The sequence below is a fragment of the Lynx rufus genome, unplaced genomic scaffold (assembly GCF_022079265.1).
Source record: "Lynx rufus isolate CCGP_SWC_20201006 ecotype Redwood Valley unplaced genomic scaffold, mLynRuf1.p SCAF_3, whole genome shotgun sequence".
Lineage (NCBI taxonomy): Eukaryota > Metazoa > Chordata > Mammalia > Carnivora > Felidae > Lynx > Lynx rufus.
In genome coordinates, this window is record NW_025814845.1 from 105691755 (window position 1) to 105715013 (window position 23259).

The 23259-nt window shown below is 34.1% G+C and overlaps 1 protein-coding gene across 1 annotated transcript in view; it reads left to right on the forward strand.

The window, feature by feature from the left end:
* Positions 1-22993, forward strand: part of HSPA4L (heat shock protein family A (Hsp70) member 4 like) — a 54057-nt gene extending 31064 nt beyond the window's left edge. Inside the window, exons 13-19 of the mRNA XM_047091277.1 lie at positions 3171-3269; positions 4793-4930; positions 8512-8637; positions 8930-9037; positions 11184-11303; positions 14944-15105; positions 17388-22993. Coding sequence (XP_046947233.1) covers positions 3171-3269; positions 4793-4930; positions 8512-8637; positions 8930-9037; positions 11184-11303; positions 14944-15105; positions 17388-17579 — 945 coding nt within the window. The 3' untranslated portion in view covers positions 17580-22993. The remainder of the gene's footprint in view (positions 1-3170; positions 3270-4792; positions 4931-8511; positions 8638-8929; positions 9038-11183; positions 11304-14943; positions 15106-17387) is intronic.
* Positions 22994-23259: the final 266 nt, after the last annotated feature.

Sequence of the window (23259 nt, forward strand, 5' to 3'; positions counted from 1 at the left end):
TGACATTTGCTTTAGCTACTCAAGAGACTTACTTGCTTATCAAGAGTGTTCTGCCTTATTGGAACATTTCCAAGTAGTTGATGTTCCCATATAAGGGATTTCTTCTAGATAAGTGAGATGTTCCTAAATACTCCTCCTACAATACATATAATCAAGGATAAAGGAAGGTTAACATTATGGATCCTATCCTTGTGTTATTGGCAAGCACATTCCACATATATTGTCTTCTTTTAAATCCCTAGCACGGCTGATATAATAGGCGTTGAATAAATTAGTTTATTTCCAAATCATTGCTAACAAGGGGTGACGTTGTGTAGAAAACATCCCATGTACTGTATTTCTTAGTGGTTTTCTCTAGGATTTTTTAAATTCTGTATCCAGAAGTTTAAAACCATAAGTCTTATACTCCACTATAAAGTCATTTCTCCTTTCCTCCCAAAAAATGTGAATCAACTCAGAGTACACTTTGGAAACTAATTGTTTCAGTTTTAGAGGAGAAAATAAGAGGGTTTTTACTCTACCTCAGCTGCTGACACTGCTGACTCTGATATAAAGAAACCCAGTGAGCAGCAGCAGCAGGAGTCTTTTTTTTTTTTTGTACATGAGTCAATTTATGAAATTATGGGCCTCATTTTTTTTCATTAAAAATTAACATAGCTTTGATTTTCCTAAAAAATAATAACAGAGTGCTGACTTTTCTTCAATATAAAGATGTCTCAGAAGATTAAATTGATACTTCTTGGTGTATACTAATTAATACATGGTCATATTAAGAAGTTATCACAGCCTAGGCTTTATCACAAAACCAAAGATCAGAAAGACTGTGCAGTTCATCGTACTTCTATACCTTGATTTTACTATTCCTCAACTGTTGGCCATTTGAGTGGTTCATCTTTTTATTTATTTTTTCAAAATATCTAATTACTTCTATGCACCAGGCGCTGTTTTAGGCACTAAGGATACAGTGGTTAAGCAAAGAAGAAAAGGTCCCCGCATCCATCTGTTAACCTACATTCTAGTGGGAAAAGACAGGCTAGAAGCAACAAGATACTATATAGAGGAAATTAATGGAAGGGGGGTGCATAGTGGAAATTAACTATGTGATAGTGATGAGGTGAACCACCTGTGAGGAAGGAACAGGTAAGCCAGCCTGAAGGATGAAAAAGCAGTTTGAAGATAGGTAGTTGTCTGGGCAGAGTGAGTAACAGGTATAAAGCCCCTGAGGCTGGAAGCTCTTTTTTGTATTCTTTGTTGTAACAAATATAAGGGTAGCTGATAGATCAATAAGATATAGGAGTGGAGAAGGTGGAGAGAGCAGCAAGAAAAAACATTTAAGAAAGGTAGATCAAGGGGCAAATCAGGTTAAAGCCTTTATAGTTCATGAAAATGATTCTGGATTGTATTCTTAAGTGCTTTTCATCCAGCAGATAACTAGAAGCACTAAAATGTGTGTTTGGATATAGCACTGAACAAAAAAACGATCTCAACCCTCTTGAAATTTAAAATCTATAGGAGAAGCCAGAGTCTAGAGGCACTTCCTTTATTTAATTTCCCCACTATGGATAATATTCCTATGAACATTCTTAAATCATTTTAAAAGGTTAACAGATTACTCTCAAATTAATTGTGAGATGCACGGTTTTCCACTTTTTAATATATCTGAAGTTGGGGTAGGTCTTGCAAATGGTTATTGTTTAACCATTGGTATTGCCGATGGCAGTCATCATGACATAGTTCTCATCGCCTGTACGTGTGTGAACTTGGTTGCTCTTCCCAGTGGCATGACTAGGCAATTGCATCCCCTTGACATTTCTGTCAACAAATTGTTAAAAGACCATTCAAGGAAGGAATTCTCCTGTTGTCCGAAAACAATCTGCTGACTACTTTTGGTAAGATAAAACACCATGATGAAACTTGCAGAATAGGTATCAGCGGCTTATAAGAAAATACTACAGACCATACCTAGACCAAACTTTTTAACGAAAGCTGGGTCACTAATGCCTTTGATGGCACAGAGGACAATACTGTGTAGACAAATACATTGAGAACTGAATTTATTTGAAAGAGTTGGGTTCTGAATGTGAAGTTTTAGAAACACCTTAACCACTTTATATTGTTTATCTTTCAATATATTCACAATAGAAGAGTTCTTCAAATAAGTATAAAGTAAAAATGCTAAGTGATCAAGCATTTTGGCCACTTAATTGGTAGCATTTCTTTCTTATTAAATAGAGTTAACAATGTATTTGTGTCTTACTGCATTACTCCAACTGACCACTATCACTTTTTTTTTACCTCTTTTCAATCAGTGGAGGGAAGTTGTACAGTTGGAAGGTGCCAAGGGGTGAGGTGGGGTGTAATACCAGAAATAATTGACCTTTTTTTTTTTTAATAATTGACCTTTTAACTACAAAGAATGCTGGTATAAATTATCTCCCAATTTATTTTTCTCTTTGGTACAAATAAGCATTTATTCATGATCGCCTTTGGGGTATTTTGTATTTGCTTAACTCCAGATATATTAGAAGACTTAAATTATACTGATTCCTGAATTCCAAGCTTTCTTCTTTTTAGGAGGATGGTCATAAGTAAGGTTAAAAAAGACCAGAAAAATCCATTCCTTCTGATTATTTACCAAGTAGAGTCTATTTTGACAGTCATCTTGGTTGAGAATTTGTCTTCTAGACGTTAAAAAATCTTTGAAGTTTTTTAATTCGGAGACCTCTACTTTGACAGTTTCAATGTATTGAGTATTTTACTACATTTAAAAATATAATTGAATTTATGTAATACATGTATTTTATATCTTTATTTTCTCACATTTGTAAATATTTTTCATATAAACATGTTTCATGTCAAGTTTAATGTTCTTTTTTGTAAGCTTATGTTTGTGACTTTTGGTTGGTGAATTTTAACTTGAGAACAGTTTTCCATTTATTTTGTAGTTATTTGCCTATAGGTGAATGCAACTATTCATTCACATAGCATCAAATAGGTCATTTTATTTTATTGACCTGTTAATCTGTTTATTTGTATTTATTCTCATTTGAAAAACAACCTTCTACTTTACTATGTTCACACTTTTCAAAGCAGATTTGTACTCTAAGATGCTGTTTATTAATAATAAGGAAGACACTACCAATATTACAAATTATGTATTTTCTTTCCAGGATAAAATGCAAGTTGACCAAGAAGAAGGAGGGCATCAAAAATGTCATGCTGAACACACCCCAGAAGAGGAAATTGATCATACAGGAACCAAAACAAAGGTGTGTTTTATTGGTTTTATGGGGGTATCTTTTTGAGATTGCTATTTCGAGTTAATGTATTCACTTTATAATGCATGCTTTTAATACACTTGATATTTTAAACCTTAGAACTGTGGAAAAGTATAGAAGGACACAACCAGAGTAAATACAATTCAGTGAGTTATAGAGAATTTTTAAAAGAATGAACCTTAATAATAAAAGTAAAATTATCTCTCTGGTAGGAAAAAAGATGTGTTTTTCAGTAATTTTTTTGTGTTACTAAAAGCCATATAATCCCAGAAAAATAAGAAATGGAATAAGCTAAATGAAGAAAACTTAAATTGGCAGAACCTTGCATCTCAAAATTAACCACTCTAAGCATTTTGCTACATATCATAAAATATTTTGCTTTGTGCAAAAATATTTTTGAAAGTAAAAATTTAAAGGGTAACTTTTTTACTGAGAGTCATAATTTTACGAGACAGTCATTGCTGATAAAAGGGAGACCATGACCCAGTCACACAGATGAATGTGCTCTAAATATCATCTTCAACGGATTTTTCTAAACTAAGAATTTAATCTGTGTTGGTTAATTGTATAGATTTTTTTTCCAGAGGTTATAAAGATTCCATTTTAATTCCTGGGCTCTCAAGCAATATACAAACTGAAACCCATTTTTCTAGATTTTTTTATTTTACTTGATTTTTTAAAATATTTATTGTGAAGTTAACTAACATACAGTGTATACAGTGTGCTCTGTGCTTCAGGAGTAGATTCCCATGATTCATCGCTTACATACAACACCCAGTGCTCATCCCAACAAGTGCCCTCCTCAATGCACATCACCCATTTTCCCCACCCCCCAACCGCCTTCAACCCTCAGTTCTCTGTATTTAAGAGTCTCTTATGGTTTGCCTCCCTCTGTTTGAAACTATTTTTTCCCCTTCCCTTCCCCCATGCTCTTCTTTTAAGTTTCTGAGATCCCACATGAGTGAAAACATATGATTTACTTGATTTTTTTTTGCTTTAATTGCTTAATAGCTTGAGATATAGTTTACATACCATACAATCCATCCATTCAAGTGTATAAGTAAGTGGTTTTCAATATGCTCACAGTTTTACAACTGTTATCACAATCATTTTCTCAGCATTTTCATCACCTAAGAACTGCCCAACAGTTTTCCAGAATGTTTCAACACGTTACAGTCATGTCAGCAATATATGAGGGTTCCAATTTCTCCACATCCTCACCAACTCTTGTTTTCTTTTTGTTGTTTTTTCATTACAGTCATCCCTAGTAGGTATGAAGTGGCATCTCATGATTTTAATTTGCATTTCCATCCCGGTATTTTTTATGTAGAAAGATTTAGTGTACACAGTATAAAATACTATCTGTATTAAAGTAGTCTTTAGTAGAAGGGTAATAGTTTTGTTTGGTTTTACATTTCTGTTTTATGTGAAATCACTTTTTAAATCTATTTTTAAGCTAGTTTTAGAAATTTATACTTCTCTTACTTTTTTTTTTTTTTTTTTTTTTTTTGCAGTCAGCTTCCTCAGACAAACAAGACCGATTAAACCAGACCATTAAAAAAGGAAAAGTCAAGAGTATTGATCTGCCTATTCAGAGTAGCCTGTGTAGACAATTGGGCCAAGATCTTCTCAACAGCTACATTGAAAATGAGGTATATAAATCTGAGTTGATGTTGAAATAAGTGGTAGTATATTCTAAAATCTTTGTAGAGGTCAGTGATTATTTCCCCCCCCCCCCAATTTGGGGAACTAATCCATAATTCTTTTTTTTTTTTTTTAATGTTTATTTTTGAAGGAGAGAGACAGAACGTGAGTGGGAGAGGGGCAGAGAGAGAGGGAGACACAGAATCCGCAGTAGGCTCCAGGCTCGGAGCTATCAGCACAGAGCCTGACATGGGGCTCGAATTCAATTTGTGACATCATGACCTAAGTAAAGTCAGTCGCCCAACTGTCTGAGCCGCCCAGGCCCCCCTAGAACTAGTCCATAACTCATAAAGAATTATTAAATCGTTGAACTACTTTATTTTGGACAAAATATTGAGCTGTATATTATGTTATGTACAGTGTAGCTTTCATCATAGTTATGTGAAAAATGTGTTGTCTTCACTATAAACAGTACTAATGATTCTTACCTGCTTTTACTGTGTAACAGTAACACCCAGCAGACATCATATGGGAAGTATTCGCAGCCCCCCTCTTCTAATGTATTGTTCTTAAAAGTCAAGGCTCTATTCAAAATGTTTTCTGACTTCCATTTAATACTTTTTAAGATCTGTTGTCATTCTTGAAATTTTCTTTACATGTCTGTGTGTTTAATTTTTATAGTCTTTTGAGGAATAGGGTTTTGTTTCTTGACTAGCAATTGTATAAGAAGTAATTTTATGTTTAAAACTTTTATTTAAGTACTAGTCCCTAATTTCTATAGGCTTGGCTGGCGTTAAAGGTGAGTTTTCTTTGAAGTGCCTCATATTCTCCCATTTGCTGCACATTATTCTAGGAATTTCTTTGAGATATTTTGACTTTACAGTGCTTGCTCTTTTTAGTACCTACCCATACTGTCTATTCATTAACTATTAAAGGCTGAATTTTCTGTGAAGCAAACATTCCTGGAAACCATGGGTAATTCAGTTTTGAGACTTATCTTCCCAAAGTAATGAATTGTAGGCAAGTGCAGCTATGGCAAATTCTGTGTATAAATATTCTTAAGTATAAGAATGTATAAACTTTTCTTAAGTTTTTAAATGTTTATTTTAAATTCCAAGTGTCAGTGCACTGTAGTCTTCTGTTTAAAATACTGTGTTTCTGTTGAAATGAAAATTTTGTTCAAGTACTACAATCCTCAGATTATTTATTTGCTTTAATTAAAACAATCATGTTTGCTAACTGTTTAAAACACTTTGATATCTTAATTAATCCTCACAACAAACCTATGAGGTAGAAGTACTGTTAGAGATCTGTGTTTTACAGATGAGGAAACAGGAACAGGTATACTAAATTACCAGATTTAGTGGCCAGAGAGTAACCTTTGGATGGGATGAGTAGTCTGTCTCCAAAGCTCAGCATCGCAACCACTATACTGTATCCTCTCCCAGAGCTAACATTTATTTAGCATGAGTTATATGCTAGGCACTATACTAAAATTTCATTTGAATTATGTCAATCTTATTAACAGCCCTAAGAGATAGATAGAAGTATTCTGTGTTTTAAGGCAAGAAAACTGAGACTTAGAGAGGTTCAGTGACCTTCCTGTGATCTCAAAGCTCATAAATGGGGAGCCAAGGAATTGAACCCTAGTATGTACCATGACATAGACTATGTCTGGTTTTTAAAATAGCTTTATTTTTTTTATGTGTATGTATTTTTGACAGAGACAGAGCATGAGCTCTGGAGGGGCAGAGAGAGAGGGAGACACAGAATCTGAAACAGGCTCCAGGCTCTAAGCTGTCAGCACAGAGCCCAATGCAGGGCTCGAACTCATCCTGAGATCATGACCTGAGCCAAAGTCAGACGGACGCTCAACCAACTGAGCCACCCAGGCACCCCTAAGATAGCTTTATTGAGATATAATTCATATACCATACAATTCACTCATTTAAAGTGTACAATTCAGTGACTTGGTATATTACACATTACTAATCTTTTAAACTGATAAAATACGCCATTTCGACTAAGTGCACAACAATTCAGTGGCATTAATTACATTCATAATTTCGTGTAACCATCACCACTGTCTATTTCCAAAACTTTTTCATAACCCCAGTGTGTCTGTAATCATTAATAACTCACTATTCTTCCCTATTCCTCATCCCCCGGTCTGTCTCTGTGACCTTGCCTATTCTAGAAAACTCCTATGAATGTAATCATACAATATTTCCTTTTGTGTCTGGTTTAGTGCACTTAGCATGTTTTCACAGTTCATCCATGTTGTAACATGAATTAGAACTTTATTCCTTTTTATAATAGAATATTTTTTTATTATTTATATATATATTTCATTTATCCATTCATCTGTTAGTCGACAGCTGAGTTGTTTCCACCTTTTGGGCTCTTGTGAATAATGCTGCAGTGAACACTGGCATAAAAATAACTGTTTTGAGTTCCTGTTTTCAATTCCTTTGGTTATATACCTAGGAGTGAAATTGCTGTGTCATATTGTAATTCTTTATTTAGCTTCTTGAGGAACCACCACACTTTTACAAAACAACTGCAGCATTTTACTTTCCCAACAGCAGTGTACAAGGGTTTAAAATTCTTCACATCCTCACCAACACTATCCATGTCTTTGATTTATAATCATTCCAGTAGGTGTAAAGGGGTTTTGGTTTGCATTTCCCTAATGCATTTTTTTTTTTAATTGAAGTCTAGTTGATACATTGTGCTACTTTAGGTTCAGGCGTACAGCATAGTGATTAAATCAGTCTATACATCATGGTATCCTCATCACAAGTGTAGCTATCACCTGTCACTATACACTATTACTATGCCATTGACTATATTCTGTGTTGTACCTTTTATCCCCGTGACTTACTCATTCCATAACTTGAAGCATGTATCTCTACTCCCTTTCACTGATTTTGCCCATCTTCCCACTTCTCTCCCCTCTGGCAGCCATCAGTTAGTTCTATTCATGGGTCTGTTTCTGCTCTTTATTCATTTGTTTTGTTTTTTAGATTCCACATGTAAGTGAAATCATACGGTATTTGATTTGTTTAGTATAATACACCCTAGGTCCATTTATGTTGTTGCACATGGCAAGATTTCATACTGTTTATTGCTGAGTAATACTCCATTACACACACACACACACACACACACACACGCACCCCACATCTTACATCTTATTTATCCATTCATCTATCAATGGATACTTGGGTTGTTTCTATCTTGGTTATTGTAAATAATGCTGCAATAAACATAGGGGTGCATACATCTTTTTGAATTCATGTATTTGTTTTCTTTAGCTAAATACCCAATAATGGAATTATTGAATCATATAGTTCTATTTTTAATTTTTTGAGGAATCTCCATACTGGTTCCCACAGTGATTACACCAATTTACATTCCCACCCACACTGCACAAGGGTTCCTTTTTCTCCACACTTGTTATTTCTTATCTTTTTGATTCTAGCCATTTTGATTGATGTAAGGTGATGATCTTATTGTGGTGTTGATATGCATTTCCCTGATGACTCTTGTGCATATTCTTAATAGCTAATCTGAACATTTTGAATAGGGGAAGATGATAATGCAAGATAAATTAGAGAAAGAAAGAAATGATGCTAAGAATGCTGTTGAAGAATATGTATATGATTTTAGAGACAAGCTGGGCACAGTCTATGAAAAATTCATCACTCAAGAAGTAAGTCTAAATTACATAATTTTTTATTAGAACTATTTGTTTGACAGTGTTAATACGAATTATGTAAACAAACATACCAAATGTGTTACTGTTGTCAATCCCCTTGAGCCACATTTAGGAATGATTCTTAGTTATGTCTCCTAATTGCAGAAGTATGGTGAAAAACATGTTAATGAATAAAAAGCCAGAGAAATCTGAAATTTAATCTTTTATACTTGAGAAATAGTCTGTCCTTCTTTGATAACTTCTAAGGAGAGCATTTTCAGTCAGTGTCTCTTCAATGTACAACTAGGACTTGAATAAACTGTCTACAATATTGGAAGATACAGAAAATTGGCTTTATGAAGAAGGAGAGGACCAACCTAAACAAATTTATGTGGATAAGCTTCAAGAACTAAAGGTAAATTTTTTAAAGTCCGTGTTAATTTTGAATAGAACATTGTTTTCCTAAAAATTGTGGTGTAGAAGCACATTGTCTATTTTTAATAAATACATTAGAAAATACTAAGGTATGTGTAAGAAGAAATGTTCTCTAATCTTAAAAGCAATTTTAGAGGTCAGTAATGCTATATGATAACTGAAATTAAATAATGTATAATCATATTTATTCAGACACTCAGATATAAATATGTAGCAGATGGCTGGAATGTGACCACTTTTACATTAGGCATTTTTTTCTGAAATGTTATTAAGAAGTGATTTGTGAACCTGATCCCTTCTTATCCACTGGAGGATACACCCTTTCTCTGCTTCTCCCCCCTTCACTGTGCCGTGATTTTGAGGAGTATACGCTGCCCTTTTGTATTTTCACATTGCAACTGATGTGGACACCTGGCCAGTGAAGAAATTCCAGTTTCTTTCACAAAGAAATACGGAGATGTAGCAACCATGTCTCCTTTTTCTAGGTCAATGGTATGATTTTAAGAAACTATCACTATTACTCCTTTCTTTCTGCTTGCCTACCCTACCCTGAAAAAAATACTTTTAAATTCAGATTACAAGGATTACAGGAATTTGTCTTTTCTTCTTAGTGTGCATCATAGCAGTACTTTAATGTTCACATGAATTGCCATGGGCTTTTATTGAAGTGCAGACTATGATTTGGTACATATGAGGTGGTGGGCCCATGATACTGCATTGCTAACAAGCTTCTAAGAGGTTCTGATGCTGCTGGTCCCTGAGCCATTCTGAGTAGCAAGGGAAATACATAGATGATATTGATAGGGTTCCTAGGATATGGGAAAAGGCAGCCCTTTAGGATTGGGTGAGCAGAGTATAAGAGAAGTTACTTAAAAGCAAAAGCAAGTATCTTGCAAAAGTTGTAACTGTCTTCATGCCAGTAAACTACTTTCAAACAGAATAATTAGCAACCAGGAAAGCTGATCTTATAGCAAAACTAGGCTTTATCACATTTTAGCTTGCTGGTGGTGTTACTCCCCATCTCCCTAAAAGAATGTATGTATTTTGGGTAGTAGGAACAGCCAGGCAGCTGAAGTCAGTAGAAATAACTAAAAAGCCCAGCAGCTCTCAAAAAGGATTATTTCACCTCAAATATATAAGTAACCATAGAAATGAATGTTGTACAAGTTTTCACAGGCCTTAGTATTGGGGGGGGGTGGCTTTTAAAAGTTGGCAGTACTTGGTCCTTTTTCAGAAACATTTACAGTAAAATGTATGATGTAAATAGACTAAATGCAATATGTTGTCCTGGAACAGAAAATTATGAAATCCACTTAAAGTCTGGAGTTCAGTTAATGGTAATGTACCAGTGTTGGTCTCTTAGTTTTGACAACTGTATATACTGTGGTAATACAAGATATGTAAGATGTTAACATTAGAGGAAAGCAGTGAGAAGTACTTGATGCTCTATTATTTCCTTTGTAACTTCTCTGAAAATCTAAACTTATTCTAAAATAAGCTGATTTTTTTTAAGTACATAAACTATCTACAAGAAAATAGGTATTCATTCTTCTAATGCATCCCCTTCCTCAAAATTCCGGAGGCTGTTTTAACATTCCGGGCACTTGGGGCAAGGGGCCAAAGGTTTGTTTTTTGGTTTTGTTTTTTTAAGTGCTATACTTCCAGATCCAGGATTTCCATCTAATTAACAAACATAAATAATATTCAAAAGATAATATTGAATATCTGGAAATACTAGTAATCGTGTTGCTTACAGAGTTATAATAGAAGTATTTGCGACCTGTGTCAGATAAATTCTGCATGCGATAATGTCTTTATGGCTAATAGGTTTGGAAATTTTCAACACAACTTTGAAGGAATTAAAAGTGTTGCCTTTGGATTTGACAGGAATCAAGAAGTGGTAATCTTAATAAATGAAAGACATAAATCATTAGGCATCCCTGTAGGATTGCATAAGGAAATAATCACTGGAATTTATTTTCATGTAAGGGAAATAGAGAAGGCATGTTTTGATCTGGCCAGCTTTCTTTCCTATTCATCATCATGTAAGGGTCCAATAAAACTTGTCTTCTGTTAAAAGTCATTTTCGATTAATAACTTTTTCTTTCAAAAATTTTTCTTAATAGAAATATGGCCAGCCTATTCAGATGAGGTACATGGAACATGAAGAGAGACCAAAAGCTTTAAACGACTTGGGAAAAAAGATTCAACTTGTCATGAAAGTGATAGAAGCATACAGAAACAAGGTATTAAAGTCACAGGGCAAGCTGCTGCTGATGGCATGTGTTTTATAGTACATGGTAGGATGGGGTAATAAGTTCTCAGCCACAAAGCTGTAGCAGTCGTTACTGCCAAATTCCGGAGACCTTGTACTCTAAACTTACTATTTTTTTTAACATTTGTTTATTTTGAGAGAGAGAGAGTGGGGAGAGAGGGAGAGGAAATCCCAAGCAGGCTCCACGCTGTCAGTGCAGAGCCCTGTGTGGGGCTCAATCCCATGAACCATGAGATCATGACCTGAGCCGAAACCAAGAGTCAGATGCTCAACCAACTGAGCTACCCAGGCACCCCTATCTTTTTATTAGAAAATTACTGTAAAGGGTACTAATATATTTAAAATACAGTGCAGTTATGCTGCTTTAATCTCTTTACCTAAAACCCACACTTCAATCCAGTGACTAAATCTATCATTTTCTTCTTAGAGATTTCATTATTGATACAGTGAAAGAGAATTTTTCTTGGAACTTTTTTTATTATAGGCCTCTTGGAGACTGGACAGTGCTAGACTTTATTTTGTTCTTTTGCTTTTGGTTGCTCTCTGTCTTCCAGTCTATGAGACATTTGTGATCTCCTGTACCCTTTATTCTTTTAGATGCACACCCAAATCTATATACCCTTAACCTGCCAACTGTTTTTAAGCTTCAAATATTTAGTTACATCCAAAAGGAAATATCATTTATATAATAGTAAGATATGACAAAATTAGGCTTACCATTTTTTCCCCTAAACTCGAGGTTAGCAGGCTTTTTTTAAATGAACATATAGTGAATATATTAGGTTTTACAGGCTAACAGTTCAGATCTGCCATTGAAGTGCAAAAGCATCCATATACAGTACGTAAATGAATGGGTATGGCTGTGTTTCAAAATAACTTTATTTAAAAACGCAGGGGAAAAAAAACGGCAAGTAACAGGTTAGATTTGGCCTGCAGGACAAGTTTGCTCGCCCTTACTTTGAATAAATATTCACTATAATTTCCCCAGTTTTTATCATGGGAGTTAAAACTGCATCAGTAAGCAGGAGAGGGTAGCACCAGATTCAGGCAGGTTATCTTAATAACTTATGTTTACCAAACAGTGAATTTTAAACACTTTTCATGGATTATCTTAATCTCACAAGGATATATCATACGAAAACTGCAGTGCTTAAGCAATTTGTCAAGGATTACACTGGTAGTAAATGATGCAGTTAGGATTAAAACTTGAACAGTCTGAAGTTAACATACAAACTCCTATCACCTATGCTACTTTGTACTACACAACGTGTAAAAAGAGGTTGCTTGCTTTACAAAATAGACTTGTAAATTTTGTAACATAAGATTACAATCCAGCCAACCAGAAAGAAGAATCCAAGCACTGATTGCGAATGTGTCCACTGCTGTCAGTGTCCAAAATGTCCATACACGTACAAAGAATAGAAGGATAATGGAAAGGTAAGACGGAAGCAGACAAATAAAAACACCAAGAATATTTCAAATATGGCATTGGACATCCACATAACAATACATGGCCCCATGTTCCCCAGGCTTTAGCAGTCTTGAGTATGCAGGTTTAAGATACCAAAGCAAGACGAGACTTCACCTACATTCAGGGATTTTGAATTTTTCTTATGTGCTGTCTTCAGTTCAAGATGCTGGAACTACAAGCATCAAACAAAACATTGAACCTGTTTCTAATATGCTTTGGTAGGGAAAGGTGAACAGTAAATAAGTTACTTCAAAGGAGTCAGATACGGGGGCACCTGGGTGGCTCAGTCAGTTAAATGTCTGACTTCAGCTCAGGTTATGATCTTGCAGTCTGTGAGTTTGAGCCCGCATCGGGCTCAGTGCTGACAGCTGACAGCTGACGGCCTGGAGTGTACTTTAAATTCTGTGTGTGTGTCTCTCTGTCTGTCTCTCTCTGCTCACACTCTATCTCTCTCAAAAATGAATAAAAAAATTTTTTTAAGTAGATAGGGATAAAGGACTATTGAAAAAGTAAGGAACCACCAAAGGTGGAGGAGATTTGTGAGAAGGGCAGACTAATAAGATGATATACTGTTAGGAGAGAACTGAAGGAAGGGAGGGCTCAAGGTGTAAGATAACTGTAAGGGAAAAGTTGTAGAAAAAGGGAGAGCAAGTTACAAAACCTCAAGGGGAAAATGTGTTGAAGGAACAGCAAAGAGGCCAGTGTGGCTTAAAACAATGGGAATGGGATTAGAACCTAGTGCCTAGTAGGCTATCATAAAAGTTTGGCTTTGAGATATGAAACCATTGATTGGAGGTTTTTTTTTTTTTTAATGTTTATTCATTTTTGAAAGAGAAAGCATGAAGAAGGGAGGGGCAAAGAGAAAAGGGTACAGAGGATCCAAAGTGGGCTCTGTGCTGACAGCAGAGAGCCTGATGCAGAGCCTTCAAATTCATGAACCATCAGATCATGACCTGAGCCAAATTTGAACATTCAACCAACTAAGCCACCCAGGTGCCCCCCATTGGAGGTTTTTGAACATACAAGTAACATGATATGATTCATTTTTTAAAGGATGTAGAAACATTCATTTAGACATTATTAGAATAACACAAGGAATGATAGAGGCTTGAATCTTGCATATTGAAGGGGGAAAGTCGTAGTCAGATGTTTGCACATTGTAAGATTTGGTAATAGATTTTATGTAAATGTGACAGAGGAATCAAAAATGACTCCAAGGATATGGCCTGGAAGGATGAAGTTGCCATTTACTGAGATGGGGAAAACTGGGAGGAGTAGTTGGGGGTGTAATCAGGATTTTGAAACATAGGTGGTCATTTCATTCTTTATAAATGGAAATTCATGTTGGAAGTTGGATATAGAGTTGGGAATTCAGGGAAGAGGCTCAGGCTAGATATCTTTTTAAAACATGCATGTGAAGGGATGAATGGGAAGGAATATAAGATGTGATCCATGAAGTAGAAGGGAATTCAGAAAAATGTGGGGACCCAGAAATTGGGTCTTCTACAAGCAGAAGAATACGTGATGAAGCTTTATAGTTGTAAAACACAACATCACCATTCTCCCAGTTCTTTGGTTTGGAGTACTCTTTTCCCTTTCTCTTTATTTTCTATGTCCCATCTATAATCCATCAGGAGATCCTCTTTCTGTTGCATTGCCATTTCTTTCTCACGATTACCATCCTAAACCCTGACTTCTTAGATTACTTTCTGTATGTGGTAGCTGTAGTTGTGTTTTTCAGACAAAATTTTATTATGTACTTCTCTTTATCAAGAACTGTTGTTGTGTTATATACTGAGAATTTTCTGTCTAGCTTGCACTATGCCTTTATTCCCCTACTTCTCTTTATTCCCTAACAACTGAATTCCATGCAGCTTCTTTCTTAAGTACTTTTCCCTTGAATATTCTGCACTAGTCGTTTTTTGAAAAAACCTGACTTCTTCAGAAAGACTTTCCTTTTAAAAACCCACATTGATTTTTTTCTTTCTCCCAGTCTCTTCAGTTTTGTGTAATTTGTATGTGGCTTCTTCACATGGGTATGTGGGAGGTATACGTTCAGTAAGAGTCTAAATCTTTTAAACGGAAATTATTGTTGCTTATGGAAATATTTTCTATTAAGTAAAAGGCTTTTTTTTAATAGGATGAAAGATATGATCATTTAGATCCAGCTGAAGTGGAAAAAGTTGAAAAATATATCAGTGAAGCCATGAGTTGGCTGAATAGTAAGATGAATGCACAGAACAAACTAAGTCTCACTCAAGATCCTGTGGTGAAAGTCTCCGAAATAGTTGCAAAGTCAAAGGTAAGTAACTATGAAACTTTCTTTTTAATGGGTTCAAGCCATTAAACATTTTTTTTCTTATTTTACAGAGCACACACAAGCAGGGGAGAGGGGCAGAAGGAGAGAGAAAGAGAAACAATCTTAAGCGGGTTCCACACTTAGCACAGAGCCCAGTGTGGGCCTCGATCCCACATCCCTGGGATGATGACCTGAGCCAAAATCAAGAGTCAGACGCTCAACCGACTGAGCCACTCAGGCACCCCAAGCCATTAAACGCTTTTATTGGGAGCCATACTTTAAGCAATAATCAGTTTGCAAAAGAACTTAGAAAAACAAATTTAAGGCTAAATTTTAATTTTGCAAAAAAAAAAAAAAAGATTTCTAGGTGGGACATCTCTGTTCCTTGATTTAGTCACATGAGGCTGTGTTTTTAAATTTTAAGTTTACTACACAGTGAAGTAAAGCAATGTGACAACTTCTTACTGTTATATATGTCAGACTTTTCTAGACTGGATGAGACTTCTAAATCTCCATTATAAAACTTTGCAGTGTAGGTTTTTGACATCATTTGAAATCTGTAAAATTCTATGGTAAAATCTTATTTCTGAGATAAACTTTCCAGCCTAAAAAACATTACTAGTGAAAATATCAAAGATTATCATAGAAAACACCGTGAAAAATATTGAGATGAACTTTACAATAAAACTAGCATTTAAGTAGAAAAATGATTAAAGACGTCAGAGAAGCAATTGACAAAAGAAAACATACATAACTCATCCTACTAACTCTCCTTTACCCATCTTTTCTTTTCACTGGTCATGGTTGTGTGTTTACATTCATAACCTTTGTCACAAGTTGTCAAGGGTGTGAAGAAACGGATGTTTTCCCTGAGCAGCTTGGTTGAATTTGTTTCATTCTTTTTGTATCAGTATATGTGTAGAAATTTAAAGGAAGTATACGTACCTTTAACCCAGAAATCATAATTCTAGGAATTCATCCTAAATCAATCATTACACAAGTATAGGAAGATAACCTTCCTGGTAAATTAGCAAAAAGTTGAAAGACACAAATACCTGTAAGAAACTAGATAAATGGAAGCATCTGTACAACACTTTGCAACCATTACATGATTTTAGATATGAAGATGAGTACAACGTATATCTTTTAGATATAAAGATTTAGATATACAGATTTTATATTTAGATATAAAGATGAGTACAATGTACTGAGTGAAAAGTTACCTCGCTATATAAATTAGCACGTTCATAGATTTGTAGGTTTGTATATATGTGTGTGCGTGGACATGTATCTAGAAGGATGCTCCCCAAAACGTTAATGTTACTCTGTAGAAGATGAAATTCTGGTTGATTTTTTTTTGATTCAGTGTGTTTTCAGGTTTGTTTTTTTTTTCAAATCAAAATGTTTTCCTTTTGAGAAAGTTTTGCAACAAAGCTATAATAATTTACTCCTAATCAGATGAAATATAGAGTGTGATAAGAGCAGTTTGCCACTACAACATTCCCCCAGTGGGGTGCCTGGATGGCTCAGTCAGTTAAGCGTACAACTTGCGCTCATGTCATCTCACAGTTTGTGAGTTTGGGCCCCACGTTGGGCTCTCTGGAGCCTGCTTTGGATTCTGTATCTCCCCCTCTCTCTGCTCCTCCCATGCTCATGCTCTGTCTCTCTCTGTCTCTCAGCAATAAATAAACGTTTACAAAACAAAACATTCCCCCAAGATGTTAGTCCCTGTCTTTCCTTCCCTCTCCCAATCTCTGTGACACTGGTCTTGAAAGATTTTAATGGTCTTTTATTTCTGTGTTAAAAAGAAATAAGGGCAGAGAAAACACATTGTATTTATTTTAAATTATTAAGTTGCATTTACATTCATGACTTATTTTCCTTCAACATAGTTCTATAATTCCACTTATTAAAGCTGTTTTTGTGTAAATATCAGTTTATGAAATAGGTGTTATTTGACAGAATTCTCATAACAGAGCATCAGGCATAATTTAAAGGAATAAATTAAAAATTATTTCTTCCTAAGTAAACTATATTTAAATTATGAAGAACAAGTTTTTAGGGAGATTATATACAAAGAATATTATTATTAAAGATTGAAGAGTTCTCTGTCAGCACTAACATGCACTAACCCAGAAGTAAATGCTTCATTGACGTATTTGAAGAAACTTGGTTATCTGAGCTAACATAAATTCAGGAATGTCACATTAATGTGGAATTTAGAACTTTAATAGTAACTTACTCTGTAGTAATTTTAATATAATCACTTCTCTTCATGTCTTTAGGAACTGGATAATTTTTGTAACCCCATCATTTACAAGCCCAAACCAAAAGTAGAGGTTGCTGAAGACAAAACAAAAGCTAACAGTGAACACAATGGACCAACGGATGGACAGAGTGGGACTGAAACTAAACCAGATATGACAAAAGACAGCTCCCAGCATCCTAAATCTTCTGGAGAGATGGAAGTGGACTAAGTCTTAATTTTACCTTCACATAATTCAGACAGTGCAAGCAATCACCAAGGTCCATTCTTCCTTTTACATGTGGTACACACAACATACGTTCAGTTCTTAACCACGTTTTGTCATTTGTTTTTTGGAGTAGTTTTGAAAAGTGTTTTATATTGAGTGCACTTCTGTTCATTTCCATTGCTGCTTATGTGAAGCTTTAGCTGAGAATAGATTTATAAGTCAGTTTAAGCTTTCCTAATATATGTTATATCAAATATGCGAGACTGATATATAGTTGGCAACAATCTACCTTATTTAAAGCTTCTACTTGGATAAACCTCAGCTCCTGTATTTAGGAGAGGATACTGTTTTGCACTATTGCAGAAGCATAGATTTAATTGCATCATCATTTTGAAAAACATTGAAATTGATGTGGTTTAAAGCCACCGAGGCACTGACTTTTTTCTAGTTATTGTAGTTATAATTTAAATATTAAAACAGATAATCTTATTGGTGTGCCATGAGAACTCCAAAGTGCTGTCATCACATAAATGAACTAAATCACATGTTGAAAGGGAAAACACACAATTTTTATGTTAAGGTGACACCAGCAGTTTGCATCTTTTATTAGTAATGTGGATTGATGTTTCCTCAAGAGTAATTCAGTGTCATTTTCACTTGAAACTTCTGATCTATTTGTCCTGAAGACCAGCTGCTGCTAACATAATACTAGCCTAAAGATGAGGCATTTTTGATGAAAATACCTTCATGTTAAGGGGCAAATGCTATTGACCGACTCAGATGTTCATGTGTGATGTTGATAGCCTTGTTTCAGTTTTAATAGTTGTTTTGTTTTTCTTAATTGACTTTGTTAATATCTGAACACAGGTTTGGGAGAAATGGCACAATGTACTGCATTATATACATTTATCACTGATTTACATAATGTTAAGAAATAGATAAACACTTAAGCGGTAATACTTGAAAAGAAGTACTTATACCGTAAGTCTTAGGAAATAATGCTTGTAATAAACTTAACTATGTTACACATATCAACAGGCATAGAATGTTACATAAGTGTAATATGATATGATGTGATTAAATTATAGTTCCTGCTGTTACATTACCTGTTCAGATCTTGGCTCCAGTTTTGGTGCTTCTTATATATATTATATGGGACAAGGGACTGTGAAATTATGATATTTTAAGACTTAATCAGTGCTTCATCACCAGACTTGTTAACGTTGTTCAGTTCTGTCCAGAGGCTTGAAACCATTTAAGTATGGGAGCAGTCTGAAATGACTTTTCAGACCTACGAGAGGCATAGACCATGCATGGCACTTGTGTTTCATGCCAATCAACTAGATTAATAACCTAAGTTAAAATTTTGAAAGGCTCACTTTTTCCCAAAGCTAAAACCTTTATATTAAGATGAATTAATAATGACTTTCTTACATAGTAAAAATTGAGAGTTTAATATCTTTAGGGATAGTCATTATTTCTCACAAATAGTTCTCTTAAGAGAGATTTTGTTTCTACAATGTAGTCTGCACTGAAAGGGGAGCATATGGAGCAGTGCATTTTGCAGGGATTTTTATTCATCCTTTTTGAGGGAGATGTCCCTTTTTTGCATTAAAAAAATCAAATAGACCCAATATATTTTTAATGTCTTCTAGTCTTTAAACTTCTCCTTGTCTTAATACTCTTAAAGTGAACTAATTATATCCACTAGTAATTAAATACTTTCTTTTTAAAGCATCAGTTGGTTTTCATTTATAGGTTGAATATATAGGTTCATTTCAGGAAGAGCTTCAAAGTTATGAAGGAGTATTTCAACAGAACACATTAGGGAGTTCGAAGCTTTTCAAGAAAATCTCCACCCACTTCGTTAGGAGCTATGTAACTCCAAAACTTGTGAACAAATGTGTAAATAACCCTTTCTGCATCTGACCTAATATATCTGACATCTTCCCTTCCTTCTTAAATCGGTTTATGTAGTTCTGTGTTTTAGATCTATAACATTCTAATTCTTACATTTATATAACACTTCACTTGATAAGTTAAATACATCCAAAGATAAGATGTATGCTTTCCTACTCATCCAACTTAAATGATATTTTCAAAAGCTGTTTAACCTTATGATGTAGTTGTTTACTGAATATAAAGAAAAATATGTTCTCCTTAACAGTTCGGGGTAGAAGGTATGGCTCAGTTTAATCTGCATGGAAATATATGCAGTACTAGACAAAAAAATTTTTTTTCAAAATAAAAAGCCACTATTTTAGAAGTTATTTTAGAAAAGACATAGAAAATTAGAATGTTTTCCTATAATCAAATATGAACTAAGTATGTAGAAAATAGGATGATTAAAATACACTTTTACTCTATGAAAAAGTATAAATCACTTGGTTTCCAAATCCACCTCCTGATAGCCAATCATACTGTGATTATAAAAACAAAGATTGCTTAAATAACAAAGTTATTTAACACAAAGTTTGTGATGCTTTAATTCCTTTAGCAGTATACAGAATTCTTAAGTTTAAAACAACTAGAAACAGTACACCAAAGAATTGGGCTTTTGGAATAAACAGATAATAATCGCAGTTTAAAAGAGTGTAACTAATTAGATTTTTCCTAAGAAGAAATAAAGATTTCTTAGAGTTTCTCGGCCAATTTTCAGTATATTTATGATTACTTCCTAGATAGCTATATTAATGAACTTGGGGCTCAATTTTTATATAATAAGTATGAAAACATTTTATCCAAATTAGGACATCTTGAACTGTTTTGAAAAATTATCAATACTTAAAGACAATGAGCATTCAAATACAGTGATCAAATTAGCTGACTTCAGTTTGAGCCAAAATAGAACCATTCCTCTGTATTCATGAATTTGAGTTGTAATAAGCCTATAAACATTCTCATTAGGATTTTGTTTTGTTTTTAACAGGTGATATTTGGTAGTTAACAGTTGAAACCTTGGCATTGATCTTAAATATCATAGAAGTGATTCTTAAATGACAAGACAAATATAACTTCACCTTTCTCACCTTTTAGAATTTTACAACCAGAAAACTTCAATTCTAAATTAAATGTTATTTTGTGATTAGACTTAGGAAGTTTTAAGTAGAATTTGGCCTGTGATATCTGATTCTATAAAATTAATGATAAGCATTACTGATTGTATCAATATTTAAAATCTGATGGCACTGATTAAAGTTAGCCACTGATGACTTCAAATGTCATTGGTAGTGTGCTTAAAGTGTGATTCTAATATTATGCTCTTACTCTACAATCTTTCATAACTACCATTTAGCAAACTAATCTTTTAAAGCCATCAATTTCAGAAGACAGAATTTTGATGATCAAAAAAGAAAAGCAGGTTTGAAATTTCCTTTTTTGTTAAGGTCTTACCATTTTAAAAGTTCCCAGGGAGCACATAATCTTTTCTTTCAATAAAAAAGTAACAGAAATTAATGCAAAGACCAAAACTCTTAACCAAAACAAAAAACTTCAGCTATTTTGCTTCCTCATCTAATTTTAAATGTACTAATAAAATTTATGTTCTTCCATATACTCCTGTGTTTCCTAAAAAAAACCAGCTTTGGGTTAATACTACAGCCAGATGTCTAAGTTTTTTTCTTGCTGAATTCAAGGGTATTTGCTTCACACTTTAAATAAAAAGGCACCTGGAATTCTTAGAACGTTAAACTGAAGCTGCTTAGAAGAAGAAAACTTAACCTCTGTGGCACAGTGGTCAGTACCTGTTAGGTGGTAATGGCTCTTTCATCTTCCAGATCCCTAAGGCTACCTCTAGCATATTGTTAGAGTAAGTATTAAAAGAAAAAGCACATCTATTAAAACACATTATTAAAGGACTCGGAACTTTCAAATCAAAAAAGCTAATTGAATGATGAGCATTTTATTCAGTCTGTCAAGCAGGTCAAAATCCATAACCATAACAAAAATTAATAGTATAATCTTTGCTTTGGAATCTTTTACTGTCCTAAGTTATAGGATGATTATTAAGGAAGTATATAGATACCTAAAAATGACCCATCCTGTACAGAGATAAGGGAAATTCAGTATGTTTTATTTTTATAGTGTATAAACTATAAATGGAAATGATCTTTCTGGTGCATCTTGATCCATTTATTCTCTCATCCAATTCTAGGCTCTTGTATAATCCTATTTTTCTCCAGCACATTTTGGTTTTTTTATTTTAGATGATTTTTTAGGTCTTTCATTTTGTGTATTTTTAAATAGTTTCACAGCTATCCTATCCCTTTGATAGCTAATTTTATTGCCTTTGTTGCCTTCTAAACACCAAATCTTATTACTGTGAAGAATTTTTTGACTCTTATAAATTCATACCTGAAAAGCCGTGTTGTAAGTTTCCTCATGTAGTATCTCTAAAATTTAATAATGGCTTCTAGAGTTTTCGTATTTTGGCCTTAGAATACTTTTAAGTAGTTCTGGACCAAAAGAGGTCAGTTTTGTGAATTATCATATATGAAGAAACCCAACATTCCTTATTTTTAATACAGATACCAGTGTGACAAAATAAGGGTCAGAAATTCAAAATTGTTAAAGGGTTAGCCACCTTCCATTGTTTGTTCTTTCTGATTTACATACATGTTCTGTGCATCTTCCTGTTTTGTTTTGTTTTTAGAATTTCCTAAATTTTGTGCTTCTAAGACCTTGAGTCAAAATGCTCTTGAAATCATATGGACCCATCCAGAATAAGGTGTTAAAATGTCATTAGAAGGTAGGGAAATCTAGGAAATGCTTTAAAGTGTTGTACTATTTTCTCTGAAATAAAATTTTATGGCTTAATGTCTTGGAAGCAGACTCACATTAAAAGTGGTTACCTTTTATACTTGGTAAGATGAAGCCATTGTTTAATTCTACAATATATAAAGCAGTTTTTTAATGAAATTATCAAATTGTTTTAGTTCTAATATGGCATCCAAGTCATTTTTTCTTTTCTTCAACCATTATTAAAATAATTTCTATTGTGACTCTGACTCTAGTCATTAGTGTAAAAGAATTTCTGGTGGTTTAGTTCCTATTAGCTAATAATTTTGTTTTTAAGAAAACTACATTTCGTAATTTCCAAGTTTGTTTTCAATACAAAGAGTAACCAGTGCAATGCAGAAAATCATAACCAAGTGTGATGTGTCTATAAAAATAATCAACTGATTTTTGCATGTAATAGACCCTCAGCTTCAACAAGCTGACATGAGAATGGTTTGTGATGTTACACTGATAACATTCTAGGAATATAAATTTGGCATACAATTTTGGTTCACAAACATCCATAATAATGTTACATATGGCAGGATCAAAGTATATAAAATACTTTCTGTGTATGTAAATTGGCATCTTCATACTAGTGAACAAATAGCAATTGATAATAAATGCAATTCATTTTTGGATGACAGTGCACCTTGTCAAGTCATGTAATTATAATAAGTCTATACCTACTTGTTCCTTGAACTATGTGTTTTGCACACCTGAGGTTTAATTGTCACATATTGAACTTAACTGACTTGATGGTGGTTTGTGGACAAGTCATTAGAGACATTTAAAAAAATTTACTTAATAAGGGAGGGTCTTTAAATGAGCAAATTTTTCAAACCTTCAGATGCTATTTATTGATTTTGTAAACAAATAGTTTGTTAATGTTGGATGTGTTGTCAGA